The following is a 17,488-nucleotide window of genomic DNA, read 5'->3' as shown; positions in this document are numbered from 1 at the left end:
ACATTTTCAACATAAATCACTACAAAACATCTGCTTACAAGTTATAGGCTGATATTATTATGTTAGTATATGCTTATACATATTTCATTAGGTATGTTAGGATTACTTCTGTCTGAAATCCCATGTAACATAACTTGTTTTATCTACCCGCTTGGCATAGTTCTGGCTACAGTACAGTATCCAGGCCATGAGGAGTAATCCCTTCATTGTTGTTATGGAACCCAAGATGGCTACCAGTTAGATCTTCGAGTTGCTCACCTAAAATGGCCGACCGGTAACATCCGGTCACTTCCTCATACGAATCGTAGCCTCTACCAAGATGTCCATTGTTAGCCAAATAGCATGCTAACTCCTAGCTGCTAACCCTAATGCAAACTCCTCCCTACTGTACATAGTTCTGTATGCTGTACCTATAACCTGAAGCTTACTAGCCTCCACTGTATATACTGTGTGCTACTACCCACAGCCTGTGGCCTGCTAGCCTAGCATGCTAGCTTTTCTTGTATATCTTACATATGCTAGCCACTAATTGTATCTTGTGTATGCTATGCTAGCCCACCTGTATATACTGTCATAATGTGTGCTACATTAGTTGGCTGCTACAAACTTCTCTTTGTAAGCCATACTGTTAGCCTAGCTGCTAATACATGCTAGTAGCTCTGTCCATAGTGTACTATTGTGTCCTACTGTGTACCACATTAGCTTATGCTAATACCTGACCATTATAGTACGTGTCATCCTCATTGCTATTACATAGTCATTAGCCTGTAATGCCATTATGTAATACATGCTCTTCTCTTGTAGACAACCACTACAACACTTACACTACTAATAGTCTCCTCTTCCTGTTTGCCGTGTGTGCGTGTGTGTGTGTGTGTGTGTGTGGTAATAAAGTGTGCCTTGTCTCTTTGTCTCCTGCTGGTCATTCTACATCCTCTAACCGGGATGCTGGGACAGTTGGACCTACACCGAAACCGGCACTAATAAGAATTAGTTCTTAACTGACTTGCCTAATTAAATAAAGGTTAAATTTGGTTAAAAGTGGGGGAAATGTGAAAACAGAGCATGGGGTCAACGAGCATGGGGTCAAAGGGGAAAGGTGAAGGCCTCAGCAGTCGGAGTTCATCCTCTCTGGGCGGGCCGACTGGCAGCTGCTGGGCGGTGTGAAGACTTCCGGGTCGCTGATGCCCAGCTGGAGGTCAAAGAAGCGGGTAGAGGTAGTGATGCTGCTGTTCCTGGTGTAGGTCTCCTGGACAGGGTAGCAGTCCTTCACTGTGTAGACGCCCACCCACGCCTCATCTGGTGTAGCAGGGAGAGGTAGGATTAGGATTGACTTTATTGTCCCTGAGGGGAAATTTGTACATTAAAATGTTCTGTTGCGTCTACATAGAATACCATAGGTTAAAAACATGAGCTTCCCCGCCACACACACACACTTCGCAGGTTAATCAGTCCATGGCAAGGCTGTGACTTGGTGGTCAGTTCCACATGATTTAAGAAGTCAAACATTAGTCACATAGTGGCTAATGTGGCCTAGCAGTACTGGCGCAGCATTTGACACATATCTACAGTGTCTGCTTAATTTTGAATCTGGCCAACTACCTCTATCTATGATATTTTCAATAAAATCTGAAAATCTCTTAATGTATACTTGAAAAAACACTATGCACATGGATATCTTCCACAATAATGCACAATTATGAGTTAGACATCACAACATACAAATAGGATACTTTGCAAGGGTCTGTATTCTCAGAGTGGTGAAAACGATCCCATTTCACCAAGAGACAATTTGCAGCAAGACAACTAGGAAATCGCCACCAGGGGTCAAGTGGACAAAATCTGTGTTGACTGTTGACTGACTCACATGATGCCCTTTTGAAATAAGTTGCTTGTCATCTCCTGACAAGCACTTTGCACTGAACACCCTTAATAAAGGGGATTTTCACCCTGGGGGAATCTGGGCTTGTTTTCATTATGTCATTGTGTGTGTAGATATGGTTGTCCTTGTTCAGTAGAGCTATTGGATGTCTTTCAGTGATGTTCCTATCAGCGGACTCATTGCTAAATATACAAGCTGACAAAATAACTTCATTTATCTACTGAAACCCATATTGTGTGTTGCTAGCTAACACACTGTGTTACAGTGGGGGGGAAATCAAATAATTTTTATGTTTGCTGACTTAATTAGGTAGGTACCCAGCTAATCTAAACACAGCAAAAAAAGAAACTTCTGGGGGGAATGGCCCTAGCCCTCACCCTCCGATCCAACAGGTCCCAGACGTGCTCAATGGGATTGAGATTTGGGCTCTTCTCTGGCCATGGCAGAACACTGACATTCCTGTCTTGCAGTAAATCACCCACAGAACGAGCAGTATGGCTGGTGGCATTGTCATGCTGGAGGGTCATGTCAGGATGAGCCTGCAGGAAGGGTACCACATGAGGGAGGAGGATGTCTTCCCTGTAACGCACAGCATTGAGATTGCCTGCAATGAGCTCAGTCCTATGATGCTGTGACACACCACTCCAGACCATGATGGACGCTCCACCTCCAAATCGATCCCTCTCCAGAGTACAGGCCTCTGTGTAATGCTCATTCCTTCAACGATAAACGTGAATCCGACCATCACCCCTGGTGAGACAAAACCGCGACTCGTCAGTGAAGAGCACTTTTTGCCAGTCCTGTCTGGTCCAGCAACGGTGGGTTTGTGCCCATAGGCGACGTCGTTGCCGGTGATGTCTGGTGAAGACCTGCCTTACAACAGGCCTACAAGCCCTCAGTCCAGCCTCTCTCAGCCTATTGTGGACAGTTTGAGCACTGATGGACGGATTGTGCATTCCTGGTGTAACTCGGGCAGTTGCTAGCTGAAGTATATGTTCATTAAAAGTAGTTAAACGTACGCCCCGGTTTGTCAGCATACAAGGAACAAACATAACATGGTGTTAGATTGGTAGTCGCTATGACACAACAAAGAAAATAAAGGAGTAACTCGGCAAATTTCTGCAACGAAAATTGAACATTCTACCACAAGTCAAGTGACGTGAGTAGTCGAAGATGCTAGCTTGCAAGAGCGAGGACAACGAGCCGCAGCAGCGAGAGTGACAGCAGCGAGAGCGAGGACAAAGAGCCGCAGCAGCGAGAGTGACAGCAGCGAAAGCGAGGACAACGAGCCGCAGCAGCGAGAGTGACAGCAGCGAGAGCGAGGACAACGAGCCGCAGCAGCGAGAGTAACAGCAGCGAGAGCGAGGACAACGAGCCGCAGCAGCGAGAGTGACAGCAGCGAGGGTGACAGCATCGAGAGCGAGGACGAGCCGCAGCAGCGAGAGTGACAGCAGCGAGAGCGAGGACAACGAGCCGCAGCAGCGAGAGTGACAGCAGCGAGAGTGACAGCAGCGAGAGTGACAGCAGCGAGAGCGAGGCTGCATTGGAATCTGACGAGCAAGTTGATGAGCAACATGCTGAAGTAAGAGAAATTGACACTGTTCCTGTTCTCCGTCATGGATAGGCTTAGTCCTCCTACTCCTATGCAGTTAACAGGCAATCTAGCTGACAATTGGAAACGTTTCAAGCAGAGATTCAATATCTACCTAGCAGCCAGTGGAGCAGGGGGAGATGATGACAAATTGAAAGCTTCCATTTATCTGCATGTTATTGGAGAGGATGCATTGGACATTTACAATAACTTTCAGCAAGATGATGCAAACTTGACATGGACTGTGCTAATGGCTAAATTTGAGGTTGGTACTTTTGGTTGGTACTTTTGACCACCAAGCCAGAACATCACGTTTGAGAGATAAAAGTTTTTCTCTCATGATCAGAATCAGGGAGTCAGTTTTGACCAGTATTTGGCTGAGCTGAACACATTGAGCAAAATGTGTGAATTTGAAAATCTGAAAGACTCACTAGTGAAAGACAGGATAGTCTGTGGCATACTTGATAATGGACTCAAGGAGAGATTGCTGCATGAGCAAGATTTAGTGAAGTGAATATGTGCTGAGCAGCTGAAACCACCAGAGCACAAGCTAAAGAGCTATGCAAGGATGAGACGTCAGTGCATGCAATAAAAAGAGAGGAGCACCACACACAACAACAAAAACAAGCAAAAGAGACATCAAAACACTACATGTGGAAAATGTGGATTTATCCACAAGCCAAAAAATTGCTCTCCATATGGAAAATCATGCAACAACTGTTAATAATGATAATAATGTTAATAATAATAAATAATAATGTCTCAAAATGCTGCAAAGCTGAGGTTACAAAGTAAAAGGTTCACACAGTCAAGGAGGATATTGAATAATTCTTTGTTGATTCTGTGGAAATATGCAATGCAGTAAAAGTTGAATGGATTGTGACATTGACTGTGAATGAAACTATAATACCATTCAAGCTTGATACTGGAGCACAGGTAAACCTGTTGTCGCTGGATGACTACAAAACACTTAAGGTGAAGAGCAAAATACACCCGGTGAAAATTAAGGTTACTGGTTATACTGGGGAGAACGTACCAGTCAAAGGAAGCTGCATAGTAACTTTACAGCACAAAGGAAAACAGTTCAGAGCACAGCTGCTGATCGTGGAAATGAGTGTACAGCTTATTCTTGGAATCAATGCATGTGAAAAGCTCAATTTGTTGAAAAGAGTGTATGTAGTGACATCACAGAGTGAAAATGACCAAAAATCATTACTGGCTGAGTATGAGGATGTGTTTGATTGTCTTGGATGTTTACCAGGAGAACACATTATGTACTGATGACAAAATTACTCCAGTTGTGCATGCATGCAAAAGTTCCATTTGCACTGAGGAAAAAGCTCAAGGAGGAACTCGGATGCATGGAAAAGATGAACAAAAATGGATGAACCTACAGACTGGGTAAGCTCACTGGTTATTGTGGTGAAAAAGAAGGGCGATCTCAGCATATGTCTAGACCCAAGAGATCTCAATAAAGCATTTCAAGTTGCCAACCACAGAAAGTCAACCTAAAACTAAACAAGGACAAATGCAAGATTGGTGTGAAAACACTTACATTCGTGGGAGACGTACTTTCAGGGGAGGGAGTCAAACCAGACCCGAGGAAAACATCAGCCATCAACAACATGGAGCGCCCGAAAAACAAGGACGACGTGAGACGCTTCATGGGCATGATCCCCTACCTTGCAAAGTTCATTCCTCAACTGTCAGCACAGTCCGCTCCACTCAGATGTCTTCTGGAACAGAAGAATGAATGGGAATGGTCCCATGAACAGGGAAACTGCTTAAAAAACCTAAAGAAGACAATCACAGAAGAGCCAGTGCTCAGGTTCTATGATTCAGAGAAAAGCACAAGGATTTCTGCAGATGTGTCAGTTTGGCCTGGGAGCAGCTCTTCTGCAACAGCATGACGACATATGGCAACCCGTCGCTTATGAGTCCAGAGCCTTGACAGGCGCAGAGACAAGGTATGCACAAAGAGAGAAAGAACTACAGGCGAGCACATACGCTTGTGAAAGGTTTCACTAATAAGTCTAAGGACGAGACTTCGAAGTAGAAACCGACCACAGACCATTGGTGTCAATCATATCTAAGCCACTGAATGATTTACCAATGAGAATCCAGAGAATGTGGATCCGACTGCAAAAGTATGATGTGGAGATGATCTATACCCCGGGAAAGTTAATGTTCGCCACGACACGCTTTCTTGAGCAGTCAACAAGAAAGAGAGCTTTGACACACAGAAAAACACTTCGAGATTCGAGCTTACGTTGACATGATCGTAGCATCACTTCCTGTGTCTTCTGAGAGAATGGAGCAGATCAAAAGAGAGACTGCGGCTGACCAAACAATGACAGAGTTGAAAGAAACAACACTGATAGGATGGCCCGCACAGAAAAACAACTGTCCAAAGAGAATACAGGATTACTGGATGTGCAGAGCAGAACGCACCGTTGTGGGTGACATAGTGTTCAAAGGCAACAAGATTATCATTCCCATGACACTATGTAAAGAAATGCTACAGAAAATACACGACGGCCACTTGGGTGAGGAAAAATGCAAACGACGAGCACGAGAAGTAATGTACTGGCCAAGATTGAACCAGGAAATCAGCCAGACCACTGCTTCATGTGAACTGCCAAAGCAGCAAGCAGAGCCGCTAATCCCTCATCCAGTACCCAACAGACCCTACTACAAAGTTGGAGTTGACCTTTTTGACTGCAATGGCAAAAGTCACATTGTTGTTACCGACTACTACTCAAACTACCCTGAAGTAGCAACACTGCCAACTACCTCCAGCAAAGCTGTAATCACCTACCTGAAATCAGTCTTTGCAAGACATGGTTGCATCTGAACTGTACTCAGACAATGGCCTGTAGTTCTCAAGTTCCGAATTCCGATAGTTCGCTCACGACTGGGGATTCCGACACAACATTTCCAGCCCCAACTACCCAAGGTCCAACGGCTTAGCAGAGAGTTCAGTCAAAATCGTCAAAGGTCTGATGAAAAAGGCACACGTTGGAAAGGAGGATTTCCTAAAAAATCTGATGATCTTCCGCAGCGCACCACTGCAGAACAGACTTTCACCTGCACAAATGTTGATGGGACGTCGCATCAGAACCAACCTACCCATCCATGAGGACTTGCTAACACCCAGAGGTGCTCACAAAGTCACTATTCACAAAGGAAAAACAGAAAGACAAACAAAAACAGCAACACGGCAAAAGTGCAAGACACTTACCTGAACTGAAACCTGGAGATCATGTACGACTCCGAGACATTACTACAGGAATCTGGATGCAGCAAGGGTGTGTGCAGAGAGAAGTTTTACCGCGATCCTATGAGATCCAAACGGAGCATGGATCACAACTGAGACGAAACAGAGTGGATCTAAGGCTTCAGCCATTCACTCAAGGGACTGAGGATCATCAGGAGGATACTGCTGAAGCGTCAAATGCCTTTAGAAATGGACAATTCAGTCAGAACACCCTGACTGACAACGCTGTCCAACTGTTTCAGGAAGCACTTCAGCAGAATGACCAAAAAAGACTGTCAGAGCCCCTGAAAGGCTATTGAGTAGCTTGGATGAAAGGTGTCCAGGGGTGCCCAGAGTAAACGGCCTGCTCCTCAGTCTCAGTTGCTAATATATGCATATTATTATTAGCATTGGATAGAAAACACTCTGAAGTTTCTAAAACTGTTTAAATGATGTATGTGAGTATAACAGAACTCATATGGCAGGCAAAAACCTGAGAACAAATCCAAACAGAAAGTAAGAAATCTGAGGTTGGTATATATTCAACCCATTCCCTATTGAAATCCCCTTGGGATATGAATGAAGATTCACTTCCTAGGGCTTCCACTAGATGTCAACCATCTACAGAAATTTGAATGAGGCTTCTACTGTGTTGTGGGACTGAATGAGAGGGGAATGAATCAGACTACTGGCAGAGAGCCAGTTCCAGGTCACGCGCATACCACATGATATCTTCCTGCGTTCCGTTCCTCCTCAAGACACAAAGGAATTCTCCGGTTGGAACTTTATTGAAGATTTATGATAACATCCTAATGATTGATTCTGTACTTAGTTTGAAATGCTTCTTCGACCTGTAATATAACTTTTTGAAGATTTTGACGAAAAAATGATCGACCATCACCAGCGTTTGGATAGGTGTACCAAACACGCTAAAAAAAGTAGCTAATTGGACATAAATAACGGACATTATCGAACAAATCAAGCATTTATTGTGGACCTGGGATTCCTGGGAGTGCATTCTGATGAAGATCAAAGGTAAGGGAATATTTAGCATGTAATTTATGGTTTATGTTGACTACAACATGGTGGCTAATTTGACTTGTTCTGAGCACCGTCTCAGATTATTGCATGGTTTGCTTTTTCTGTAAAGTTCTTTTGAAATCTGACACAGCGGTTGCGTTAAGGACATGTATATCTATAATTCCATGTGTATAACTTGTATTATCATCTACATTTATGATGAGTATTTCTGTTGAATCGATGTGGCTATGCAAAATCACTGGATGTTTTTGGAACTAGTGAAGGTAACGCGCCAATGTAAACTCTGATTTTTTATATAAATGTGAACTTTATCAAACAAAACATACATGTATTGTGTAACATGAAGTCCTATGAGTGTCATCTGACGAAGATCATCAAAGGTGAGTGATTAATGTTATCTCTATTTGTGCTTTTTGTGACTCCTCTCTTTGGTTGGGAAAATGGCTGTTTTTATTGTGGTTTGGTGGTGACCAAACATAATCATTTGTGGTGCTTTCGCCATAAAGCCTATTTGAAACAGGACACTGTGGTGGGATTAACAACAAGACTACCTTTAAAACGGTATAAGATACATGTACAGTGAGGGGAAAAAAGTATTTGATCCCCTGCTGATTTTGTACGTTTGCCCACTGACAAAGAAATGATCAGTCTATAATTTTAATGGTAGGTTTATTTGAACAGTGAGAGACAGAATAAAAACAAAAAAATCCAGAAAAACGGATGTCAAAAATGTTATAAATTAATTTGCATTTTAATGAGGAAAATAAGTATTTAACCCCTCTGCAAAACATGACTTAGTACTTGTTGGCAATCAGAGGTCAGACGTTTCTTGAAGTTGGCCACCAGGTTTGCACACATCTCAGGAGGGATTTTGTCCCACTACTCTTTGCAGATCTTCTCCAAGTCATTAAGGTTTCGAGGCTGACGTTTGGCAACTCGAACCTTCAGCTCCCTCCACAGATTTTCTATGGGATTAAGGTCTGGAGACTGGCTAGGCCACTCTGGCTAGGCCAATTGCTAATAAATAAAACGTTTTTAAAAAAGGGGCACCTGGACTTAATGTTTTGTTTATGTGAAAAGAAATAGAGCCACAATAGAGTATTGTTGGACAGACTATATTTAGTTGAAAAAAATAATACATCAGAATATGTTTATTGCCTCTTAAGTGATGAGAGCAATGTAAAATAAAAAAAAGCAATAACAATTGGGGGAAAGAAATGTGTGTTATTAAAAATTGCATGTTATGCAGGTTGGGTAAACAAATGTGATGTGACATGTGTAGTTACATATAAAAGTAGTTTTATTTTAAAGGAAGGAAAATGTGTTGTTATGTGTTAATAACATTTAGGCTACGTTACCCAGCAGGCTATGCGGGGGGGGGGGGGGGGGGGGGGGGGGGGGGGGTTAGGTGGTTGAAGAATGCCTTGCATGGCTAAACAGGGAGTTTTCTAGGTGAAGTATATGTTCATTAAAAGTGGTTAAACCTACGCCACGGTTTGTAATTATACAAGGAACAAACATAAGTGACCTTAATTGCCTGTTAGTGTCTTAACGACCGTTCCACAGGTGCATGTTAATTAATTGTTTATGGTTCATTGAACAAGCATGGGAAACCGTGTTTAACCTTTCTAGGGTATGTGGGACGCTACGTCCCACCTGGCAAACATCCAGTGAGATTGCAGAGCGCCAAATTCAAATATTGAAATACTCATTATAAAAATTCAGAAAACAAAACATATGTTACATCATCTTTAAACCTAACTTCCTGTGAATCCAACCACGGTGTCAGATTTAAAAAATGCTTTACGGCGAATGCCTTGCATGGCTAAACAGGGAGTTTTCTAGGTGAAGTATATGTTCATTAAAAGTGGTTAAACCTACGCCACGGTTTGTAATTATACAAGGAACAAACATAAGTGACCTTAATTGCCTGTTAGTGTCTTAACGACCGTTCCACAGGTGCATGTTAATTAATTGTTTATGGTTCATTGAACAAGCATGGGAAACCGTGTTTAACCTTTCTAGGGTATGTGGGACGCTACGTCCCACCTGGCAAACATCCAGTGAGATTGCAGAGCGCCAAATTCAAATATTGAAATACTCATTATAAAAATTCAGAAAACAAAACATATGTTACATCATCTTTAAACCTAACTTCCTGTGAATCCAACCACGGTGTCAGATTTAAAAAATGCTTTACGGCGAAAGCATACCTTACGATTATTTGAGAACATAGCCCAGTTGACAAATCATTACAAAAAGTAACCAGCCAAGCAGAAGAGTTACAAAACTCAGAAATAGAGAGAAAATTAATCCCTTACCTTTGATGATCTGCATATGGTTGCACTCAGAAGACATTCATTTGCTCAATAAATGTTCCTTTTGTTCGATAGTCTCTTTATATCCAAAAACCTCTGTTTTGTTCGCGTTTTCTTCAGTAATCCACAGGCTCAAACACAGTCAAAACAGGGAGACAAAACATCCAAATTGTATCCATAAAGTTCATAGAAACATGTCAAACGATGTTTATATTCAATCCTCAGGTTGTTTTCTAAATGATTAATAATATTTCAACCGGACAATAACATCTTCAATATAAAAGGTAAACAAGAAATGCACTCTCTCGGGATTGAGCATGAAAAAGCTCTGTGACACGTCAGGGTCCACTCATTCAGATTGGTCTTACTCACTCATTTACAAGAATACAAGCCTGAAACAATTTCTAAAGACTGTTGACATCTAGTGGAGGGCATATGAACTGCAAATTGAGTCCTAAGTCAATGGATCCTGTAATGGCATTGAATAGAAAACTACAAAACCCCCAAAAAACGACTTCCTGAATGGATTTGTCTCGGGTTTTCGCCTGCCAAATCAGTTCTGTTATACTCACAGACACTATTTTAACAGTTTTGGAAACTTTAGAGTGTTTTCTATCCACATCTATAGAGTGTTTTCTATCCACATCCATATCATATCTTCTGGGCCCGAGCAGCAGGCCGTTTAATTTGGGCATGCTTTTCATCCAAAATTCCGAATGCTGCCCCCTACCCTACAGAAGTTAAAACCTTTACAATGAAGATCTGTGAAGTTATTTGGATTTTGACGAATTATCTTTGAAAGACAGGGTCCTGAAAAAGGGCATTTCTTCTTTTGCTGGGTTTAGATGACAAAATTTGCTAAACAACTACAGGTAGCCATATCTATGACTATAAATAGAAGAGGTTTTAAAGTCGGAGATCTATTGTCTCTCCATTGTAAAACCTCTTCTCTTTTTAGTCGTAGATATGGCTACTAAACAGCAAGGTATAACATTACAACCAGCCACCTAAAGCTAGGTTTACCAGCAAACGTTAGTACATGACTTGAGATTGCTAGCTAGTTAGCCTGGCACCTGCTAACTTGTTACTATGCACAAGGCCTCCCATTTGTAACTTTTTAGCAAACGTGTAACATCAGCAACTGGAAATAGTTTTACTAGCTAGTTATGTAGCATAATTGATAAGGGTTGACAATGCTTATGATTATGACCGTGGATGCATTTCAAAATGACAAACTTATAAGCATGACGCAAGATAGGATTCCAAACAGTTGTAAATAACATATATTAGCTATCCAGCAACTAAGCTAGTTTGGTTTACTAGCTAGCTAACAGTGAGGAGAAACAAAAATACAACAATTTAACAGTTGTAAATCTCAAAAACTGATACGCTTGATTATTTTTACTGAGCAAATATTTTCCTAAGCATGCCTGTTAGACATGGCTGTAGCTTGATACTGTCAGCCTACCTACTTCGGTACATTTGCACGGTCTGGTCACTGTGCAAAGGTTGAGGGTCACGCCATATTTATTTCTATTAGGCTAGATATTGTTCTAAATGTAATCTCTGTGCCTATGCACATGTATGCATGTTCAACTAGTCTACCCAAATGTTGTTATGCTGGCACAGTTCAACTGTCGTTCAAATTGTGCAATGAAGTCTAATTTATTATAAATTTGTTGTCTTACAGACCATACCGTGTGGTGCCTGGGATTCTTCCTGGAGTGGATTTTTGGAGAGAAACAGAATTAATTTGCCTGCGTGTGTCATTGTAGTAGAACTGTATCCTGTGAAATATATCCCTCTTGATGGATTGGACATTATGCCAGATTTCAAGCAGAAGATGACTCAAGAGGAGCTGAATGGCAGTTTGATCATGACAACACTCCACCTACAAGTGTTCCCTGAACTTACTGTATGTTTCTTTGGAATGGCAATTCCATCATGACCACCTCTCCCATTATTGTACATTCCCCACCAGTTCTTTTAGCTACAGATTGTTACACCAGATAATGTGATTTAACCAAAACATTTTGGTATCCCTTACTACGAGTTACAGAATAGGTACCGTTTGGTGTAGCACAGAATGTTTGACCAACCTTGTGGTCTTCGTCCTCAATTCGTGGAAACACAAGTCTCATAAAATATCCATGTTCATTTGCAGGGGGTCAGTTTGAATTCAGAAAATGCTCAGTTACTAAAGTAAATACAGATTTTGCTCCATCATGTAATCCAACCATGTGTACGTCTCCATCTTGTCTATTTAAATTATTCTCTCATTCATCGAGACTGTTGTCTGTCATCATGACATGCGGCACTTTGGGGTGGACACGCACCTGTCTCGATCAATTGTTATCTGCTATTATTTTACTTTGTTACTATTTTTCCTTTAGTTTATTCAGCAAATGTTTCTGGATTGTGAGTTAAGGGCAAATAAGCATTTCACAATAAGGTCTACACTTGTTGTATTCGGCGCATGTGAGAAATACAATTTGATTTGAAAAGTATTGATTTTAATAACGAAGCATTTTCTAAATTTCGAACGGACCCCCTGCAACAGAACACAGACATTTTGAGGCTTCTGTTTCCACGTATCGAGGACGAAAACAGCATTGCCAAGCTAAAATTGGTCGAACATTTCCTATGCTACACCAAACAGAACCCATCCTGTTAATCCCAGTAATGGATACCAAAAATCTTTGGTTAACATCTGTTGTAACAATCTGTAGCTACAGTTCTCTGCACTTTACTACACCTGAGACACACTGAACTGTACTACACTGTTCATACTGTATTTTTGGGGGTATGTTACCATATACATTTTTTGTTGAATACCGAGTCCTCTTTTTGAGATGGCATTAAATATTGAACATTCCCCTGTATTTTAGATTGACAAATAAGCATTATTTGGATATATCTGAATGTCTAACATCTGTTTGATGCTACAGAGCCCTGTACAGCTTATATAAATATATTTTGTGAATCCATATTTGAATCCACAGACAGCCAGAACAGCACACGGGCATGATGACAAACTTTTTTTTAAATTACCTATAGAAGTTCTGAGATTACTGTGTGTTGGTCGTTCAAAGTAAATAACGGCATGAACCAAGGTTGTGGGCATGCCCCATCTACTTAACGGGGTGGTATCTGCATTCGCTATAAATGTTGGACTTTGTGGTTCACTATGAGCAGACGCATACAAAAGAAGTCAAAACTTTCCGATTCTAGCAGTGAAATTAAATTGTACTTCTTCTAGCTTGTGGTTTGGATAATGTTGATGTTTTTAACAAAAACGTAATGTTGTTAATATAGTAATGACTATGTCGTGGCAGAGCCAGGGGGAAATTCCTCTTTAACGGACTTCCCCAGAGGAAGTTGACACCACTATTTCTTTGTAATTTCCTGTCCTAGAGAGGAAATGCATGTTTAGGTTCAACCGAAGAATGATGAAGGCTACTTATACATATTCACAAATTGGGTATGAGAATTTCCACGTGGAGTTGATAAACATTAACAAATAAGGCACTGAAGGCTGTCAGTGAAGCTGTGTGCAACAGTATGGGTAAGCTCTGGACATTGTCTTTCATCTTGAAAAAGTTGATTTCTACATTGCTCTGTATATAAAAATAAAAGTAAACATTGAAGCATTTCCTGTTTCTTCTAAATAAGATGGTGTTTGCCAGCCAGGTGAACTTGATGCTTCCAAACATTTATAAACCAACTTTTTGGTCTTCAATGGACCTTCACTTCCTTCTAAGTATACAGTTTTTCAACAAGCACCTGGTAACACAATGGAGTGAGTGTAGGAACACCTTCCTAATCTCGAGTTGCACCCCCTTTTGCCCTCAGGACAGCCTCAATTCGACGGGACATGGACTCTACAAGGCGTCGAAAGCGTTCTACAGGGATACTGGCCCATGTTGGCTCCAATGCTTCCCACAGTTGTGTCAAGTTGGCTGGATGTCCTTTGGGTGGTGGACAATTTTTGAGTGTGAAAAACACAGCAGCATTGCAGTTCTTGACGCACAAACCGGTGCGCCTGGAACCTACTACCATACCCTGTTTAAAGGCACTTACTTACTTTTGCGGGCTGGTTTCCTATCTGACCACTCCTGCACCTCGATCATGTCTCCAGGTCCACCGATAAAGTACTGGTCCTCATAGGTGGAGTTCATAGGGATGTCAAAGGGGTCCCAGGCCTGGGTCAAGGGGATCTTAGAACACTGCTTCGTCTTCTGCTCGATCTGGAACAGCAGGCCACTGTTGTACAGGTAGATAAACTCAAAGTATCTGGAGAGTGAGTGCAAAACAAAGGAAATATTAAAATGTCAAGTTTGTAATAATAGGAGAAAATGCATGTGATTTGAATCAATCATACTGTAGCTAGGTAAATAGTAGCTATTCAACAAGAAATGCAGGGTTAGTCCTTTTAACATTAGGCCTATTATATTGTTATTATTTTGCATTACTGATTGATCATTGATAATAACCAAGTAATTAGATTATTGTTCAAGGTCTATCTATGCTGTGAGAAAAACGCTTTTCCTCTTTTGGCTCTGGCTGTTGTCATTTGTTTTACTTACATGGAACCCAAAACCGGCTGCGCGCATGCGCTATCGTGCATAAATGTATTTTGTCCCCCTACACCAAAAGTGATCACAACACGCAGGTTAAAATATCAAAACAAACTCTGAACTAATGACATTAATTTGGGGACAGGTCGAAAAGCATTAATCATGTATGGCAATTTAGCTAGTTAGCTTGCATTTGCTAGCTAATTTGTCCTATTTAGCTAGCTTGCTGTTGCTAGCTAATTTGTCCTGGGATATAAACAATGAGTTGTTATTTTACCTGAAACTCCTCTACTCTGACCATTAATCAACACATAAAACGGCCAACTGAATCGTTTCTAGTCATCTCTCCTCCTTGCAGGCTTTTTCATCATTGAACTTATATGGTGATCGCATCTTTCATAGTATTACCACGACAACCGGCAAAACAGTTCGTCTTTCAATCAACCACGTGGGTATAACCAATGAGGAGATGGCACGTGGGTACCTGCTTCTATAAACCAATGAGGAGATGGGAGAGGCAGGACTTTCAGCGCAATCGGTGTCAGAAATAGGAATGACTTCTATTTTAGCCCTTGGCATCGCAGACGCTTGTTGTCGCGTGTGAGCAGTGTGGATGCAATAATTGAATAACATGGATTTCTAAATTAATTTTGCGGCGCACGCGATGTGTCTGTCTGGTGAGCATATTAGGCCTATTAGGGGTACGGAGAGCTTATCCAAAAACAGGGCACTGGATCAACTACTTTCATGAAGGTCAGCAGCAATGCTGACTCATAGGTCTGAACATAAAACAGTTCTAGTTCATAAAGAACACATATGCTTATTATTTAAAATATGAATACAAAAACATGTATAGTCTTATTATATTGGTAAAGGTTCAATATCACACAAAATGTCTTAGATTGGATATTTTTGTTTCATAATTTTGCTGTTATTGTCTATTCAGGTCTGCAATCACAATGGTAGAGGGACAGCTCAAGCCATATTGACGCTTTGTAGCGGCCATCATCGGTATTTCATCAGTATCCACAATACCTAACCTTTGTTTACTTGACCTCAGCAGTTGGACAAACGCTATTCATGAATAAAAACGAATGTTTCAAAGTAGCCTGCTTACTTCTGGCATGGTGTATGTCTTTTATTCTGTTGAAGAAGCCTTATTCTGTGGTTCTGTGCATCATACGACACCGAGGCCCGTGTATTTCGTCCTGTGTTGTGGTTGTATTCGACGGATCTGCCCTCCCATTGCAAGGGCGCAAGACAGGGCTGAACCGGCGGTGCGAAAGCTGTCTCCGGGTAGCTCAAAGCAGGTACCACCGCTCCCAAGCAAAATGCAAACACAAGAGATACAACATGAGTCATCCTGGAGATATGGAATTCATTCAAGTGAAGGTAAAAATCATGAACTGTTGATTTCATTTGATATGTGGCAGCAGGTTGATAACACCACAGAGTCTTTGATACCGTTACACTCAAATAAAAAGCCCTTTTGTTTTTTTCAGAGCAGCTCACGCAGTCGCAAATCCGTCCTATGATAATAAACATGTTTGTATAAAAAGGATACATTTACGGTAACATTGTTATATTAATTATTGTAAACATAAATAGCATGATATGTAGTCGTACCTTAGAATTTAACAAGCACGGGAACATTTAGCATTTTAAAATGTACATGTTTCAAATTGATATTTGCCCACTTATCTTTATTTCTTTACAATGTATTTATATAAATGATATAAACGTAAATAATAGCCAACAAATAATAGTCCATACATAGTATGGAACGCCGTTTGGGTCTTGACTTATCAAAAAAGATACAATTCAAAGAACACTATTTGACGTGTCAAATAAGCTTGTTGACCAATCAGGACCTGAAAATGACTGCAGTCACATAAAAAATGTATGAACGCGATAAATTGTTACGTAGTTATTACACAATGATTACAGTATCACTCGTATTTCATATGTCACAAGGATTCATCGATATGTATGCTATGATGCTGGTAAAGTTGTCTCGCGCACCTGCCCTTCCCTGGACAGTGCTGATCGTAAAAACGCTAGCCAGCTGATGGATGCAAACAATGTTCTTCCCCAAAACACAGCAAAACGACATAATATGTTTCAGTAGCTATAGTTAGCTAGCTAAGGGGGACAGATCAAGTAGCTAGGTGTCATCATCTAAAATAACCCTAACTTGTAAGACAGTTCTTACTTGATTAATGGTGGGCGGACCCATTTATGTGAAGCTAGCCACAATAAGGATTAGCCACAATAGTGGACTTTGCGGTTAGCCTTCAAAATAAAATGTTATTGACAGTAATGCAAATGAATACAAATAGTAGAATTATGACATAATTGAATAGATCGTGCTAAACGAGTTTAGAATGTTATATAAATTCAACAAAATACAATAATTTATTGATTTGACAAAAAATGTGAAATCACACTGGATGTATTAGACTTTAGAATTGCATTGGGGGCATCACTGTACAGCCTACCTATGGATTGTGGATCAGTGACATGGGGTATCAGTCGTAGCACTTATTGCGGGACTCTGAAACAACTGTGAATTGAGCCACATTTATTTTACCAGTCAACCTACTATCTGTATTGAACACTGTTCCAGGGGAAAAATAATACATTGTGGATGTTTTGGAGCTTGATAACTCTTGAGGAGGACTTTGGGGAAAAAGCACTTGGGTACTGAGTAGGCTGATACCATATTTCATTGATCCCTCGTTAGGTAAGGCTGTACAGTGCAATATGAATGTTAAAACGCACAATAGTCTGACTATTGACTATCTGAAGGTGATTTCCCACAGT

General features: G+C 41.0%; 1 protein-coding gene across 3 annotated transcripts; it reads right to left on the bottom strand.

Annotated features, from left to right (window-relative positions):
• Positions 1–682: 682 nt before the first annotated feature.
• On the bottom strand, positions 683–16,837 carry epdr1 (ependymin related 1). 3 transcript variants are annotated; one of them, XM_021612617.2, is made up of 3 exons: positions 15,783–16,625; positions 14,173–14,381; positions 683–1,299 (listed from the first exon to the last, which is right to left on the bottom strand). In XM_021612617.2, the coding sequence occupies exons 1-3, from the start codon at positions 16,229–16,231 to the stop codon at positions 1,109–1,111; spliced, it is 849 nt and encodes a 282-aa protein (XP_021468292.2). In that variant the 5' UTR covers positions 16,232–16,625; the 3' UTR covers positions 683–1,108. The 3 variants fall into 3 exon arrangements, with proteins under 3 accessions (XP_021468292.2, XP_036841383.1, XP_036841382.1); XM_036985487.1 differs by having other exon boundaries at positions 1,096–1,299; positions 14,169–14,381; positions 15,783–16,837; XM_036985488.1 differs by lacking the exons at positions 14,173–14,381; positions 15,783–16,625 and adding an exon at positions 10,092–10,558.
• Between the last annotated feature and the right edge of the window lie 651 nt (positions 16,838–17,488).

This window comes from Oncorhynchus mykiss, chromosome 8 (assembly GCF_013265735.2).
Source record: "Oncorhynchus mykiss isolate Arlee chromosome 8, USDA_OmykA_1.1, whole genome shotgun sequence".
Lineage (NCBI taxonomy): Eukaryota > Metazoa > Chordata > Actinopteri > Salmoniformes > Salmonidae > Oncorhynchus > Oncorhynchus mykiss.
This window is presented reverse-complemented; position numbering and strand designations above follow the sequence as displayed.

What these genes read in the sequence shown, in the direction of transcription:
- epdr1 (XM_021612617.2), bottom strand. Translation starts at nt 16,231, where the DNA reads ATGTATCCTTTTTATACAAACATGTTTATTATCATAGGACGGATTTGC. An exon ending in AGACATACACCATGCCAGAA is followed by an intron (nt 14,382 to 15,782) that starts GTAAGCAGGCTA and finishes CTCACTCTCCAG; the next exon opens with ATACTTTGAGTTTATCTACC. An exon ending in TAGGAAACCAGCCCGCAAAA is followed by an intron (nt 1,300 to 14,172) that starts GTAAGTAAGTGC and finishes CTGCTACACCAG; the next exon opens with ATGAGGCGTGGGTGGGCGTC.